This window comes from Spea bombifrons, chromosome 3 (genome assembly GCF_027358695.1).
Source record: "Spea bombifrons isolate aSpeBom1 chromosome 3, aSpeBom1.2.pri, whole genome shotgun sequence".
NCBI lineage: Eukaryota > Metazoa > Chordata > Amphibia > Anura > Pelobatidae > Spea > Spea bombifrons.
The window spans coordinates 46,856,967-46,859,871 of record NC_071089.1 but is presented as its reverse complement, the minus strand read 5'-3'; the positions used below and the strand labels follow the sequence as shown (position 1 = coordinate 46,859,871).

The 2,905-nt window shown below is 35.1% G+C and overlaps 1 protein-coding gene across 1 annotated transcript; it reads left to right on the top strand.

Moving 5' to 3' along the window:
- The first annotated feature begins 1,414 nt into the window (after window positions 1-1,414).
- On the top strand, window positions 1,415-2,637 carry LOC128482884 (trace amine-associated receptor 1-like). The gene has a single exon (XM_053458850.1). The coding sequence runs from the start codon at window positions 1,415-1,417 to the stop codon at window positions 2,432-2,434; it is 1,020 nt and encodes a 339-aa protein (XP_053314825.1). The 3' UTR covers window positions 2,435-2,637.
- The last annotated feature ends 268 nt before the right edge of the window (window positions 2,638-2,905 follow it).

The window sequence follows — 2,905 nt, the reverse complement described above, 5'->3', positions numbered from 1 at the left end:
AAGAAGAAAAACAGTTATTTATCATACAGAAAGATGTTAGTTGTTTCTGTTTAATGCATTTTGTTAATTACCATCCAAAGCAAACAAACAGTTTAAAGATATTTTGTGATGTTCCATATATAAACAGGGATTTTTTGCAAACAGATACCATAATCCAAGAACAGAATATTTTAGTTAGAACTAAGATTAAAATCCCCTAAAAATCTTTAAGACCTAATATCACCTAGATTTGTACTTTATCTCGTCTCATCTTTTTTTCATTTCTCTTCTATCCCCTTCTCTTTTAGCTCTCTCCCATTTATTCTATCTTCTTCTCTCTTTCTTCTTTTTCCCCCTCTATTTCTTGTCTCTTCCACTTTTTTGTCTTCTTCACATTTTGCTCTACCTCTCTTCCCTCTATTCGTGTGTTTCTTTTTTTCTTTCTTTTCCACAGGACATGTACATCATCATGCGTTAGCCTATACCTTTCTCATCCTTAATGTTAATGATGATTTACAGTATAAGAGGGTAAAATATAACCTTTACCTTACACATTTTACTGAAATGTTGTGTGGGGTATCCATTTCCCCAAGTACCAGATGGCTGTAACTGCAATCCTAGCACTTAGAGAATTATGATGCAGTAATCATGTCACCCTTAAACATATTGTTATATGCTATATTAAATGAAGGCCTTAATGTTTACTTGGGTTTTGATAAATAAACGTGTGAGAATATCACTGCAAATGATTTACCATGAATGCCTTGCTCAACCTACTACTTTTATAAAGATTCCCGTGGAAATATATATCACCTAGGTAGGAATATTCCTGTCAGGTTTATTTTGCTTCATTTTAAATACGAGGCACTGTTATTATATACAACCGCCACACAATTCCATAAACATTTTATTCCCTGTTCTCAAAACTGGCAAAATACCGGTCAAAAACCTATACATATATCGGCCCCAGGGGAGGGCTGGGAATATTTGGCCCAGATATAGCATAGGAAGGAGACAGTTATCATGCAATGCTGCTTATTGTCCTGGTTACCTCTGGTGGCTGCGCAAGAAAAGAAACGGAAAACACCCATGAAAACATTATGATAACGGCCCACAATATGCAATGCAGAATTCCCCACTGCCCCCTTTCGTTTTTTCCCACCTACATTTATCTAGGAAGCGAATAGAGGTCTAAGTATGATTATTATTAATGATCACTTCCCCCATTGTGCAGTCCAGAACCTGCAGGAGAGCTTTAAATACAATTTAATGTAATATGTCCTATGTATACTAAAATATATATTTTTTTGTTTTACATTTTCTGCAGTTTACTATACTGGAAAAAATCCATGGACCAACGACAACCCTAGAATTCATTACAGTTCTAGATACCATTTGCTTTACGAATGCAAGAAGGACTCAGCTCTCGCAAACGATGCAGCTTCAGTACTGCTATGAATATGTGAACAAGTCATGTGAGAAAAATACCTGGTCAAATAGTATAAGGATTCCAATGTTTATTTTTATGGCAAGCACTATCTTGGCAACGGTGGCCGGGAACCTTGCGGTCATTATTTCCATTGCTCACTTTAAGCAACTGCACAGCCCAACCAATTATTTAATTCTCTCCATGTCTACAGTAGATTTTCTCCTGGGAAGTTTTGTGATGCCGTATAGCATGATGAGATCCGTGGAGAACTGTTGGTATTTTGGTGAATTATTTTGTAAAATCCATACAAGCACAGACATCATGCTCAGCACAGCATCAATTTTTCATCTATCCTTCATATCTGTAGACAGATACTATGCTGTATGTGATCCTTTGAGATATAAAATACGAATGAATGTATTTAATACCCTTCTTATGATTATGATCAGCTGGATGGTCCCTGCTGTCTTTGCCTTTGGCATGATATTCCTGGATTTGAACATTAAAGGCTCAGAAACATATTATTACAGCGAAATAAGTTGTGTTGGAGGATGTTCCCTTTTTTTCACGGAAACTGCAGGGGCAGCGGCCACAATAGTATCATTCTTCACACCTGCATTCATTATGATCTGTGTTTATGGAAAAATATACATAATAGCCAGGAGGCAAGCAAGATCAATCAAAGATGCAACTAACCAGCTGCACTTCCAGATAACTCTTGGTGGCAGACAACATTTCTCTCGAAGCAAGGAAAGGAAGGCCGCAAAGACGTTGGGTATAATAATGGGAGTATTCTTAATTTGCTGGTCCCCATTCTTTTTTTCTTTAGCTATTAATGCATTTCACAACGGTATGATTCAACCCATTGTTATTGATGCTTTTGTGTGGATTGGATATTTAAATTCAACTTTTAATCCAATGGTCTACGCTTTTTTTTATGCCTGGTTCAGAAGAGCTCTAAAACTTATCTTGTGTGGCAAAGTGTTCCATATTGATTCTTCAAGAATCATTTTGTATTCTGAATAATCAGAGGCTGAACATTTGATAAAAAGAAATGTACCACTAACCAAACATCAAGATTTTTTGGGGGAAATAACCATACCTTCTAACAGTATTATCTTTTGGATGTGTACAGTCATTACTCATGAACGGCTTGTGAACTGAATTGTTGTGAACATGTGTTATTTAGAGTAAAGGGAATTAAGTACACTGTGTAATGTTAGTGATTAAATAAATATTGACAAACAACCAAGATAAAACTGGTGGGAAAGAGACTTTTCCCAAATCATTTTTACAGTTCTATACACTAATAAAATAATTTATCTGTGTTCAAAATCTCAAAAGATCAAAAAACCCAAAATGTATATATATTCTCCGTGGTATATATATATATATATATATATATATATATATATAATGTTATTTTTCTAGGTACTTGCACCCACCCCCCATTTATTTATCTGTGTCTAATTGTTAAGTTTGTTTAAATTGTTCGTT

Coding starts and splice junctions, on each gene's coding strand:
- LOC128482884 (XM_053458850.1), top strand. CDS start 1,415: ATGCAGCTTCAGTACTGCTATGAATATGTGAACAAGTCATGTGAGAAA.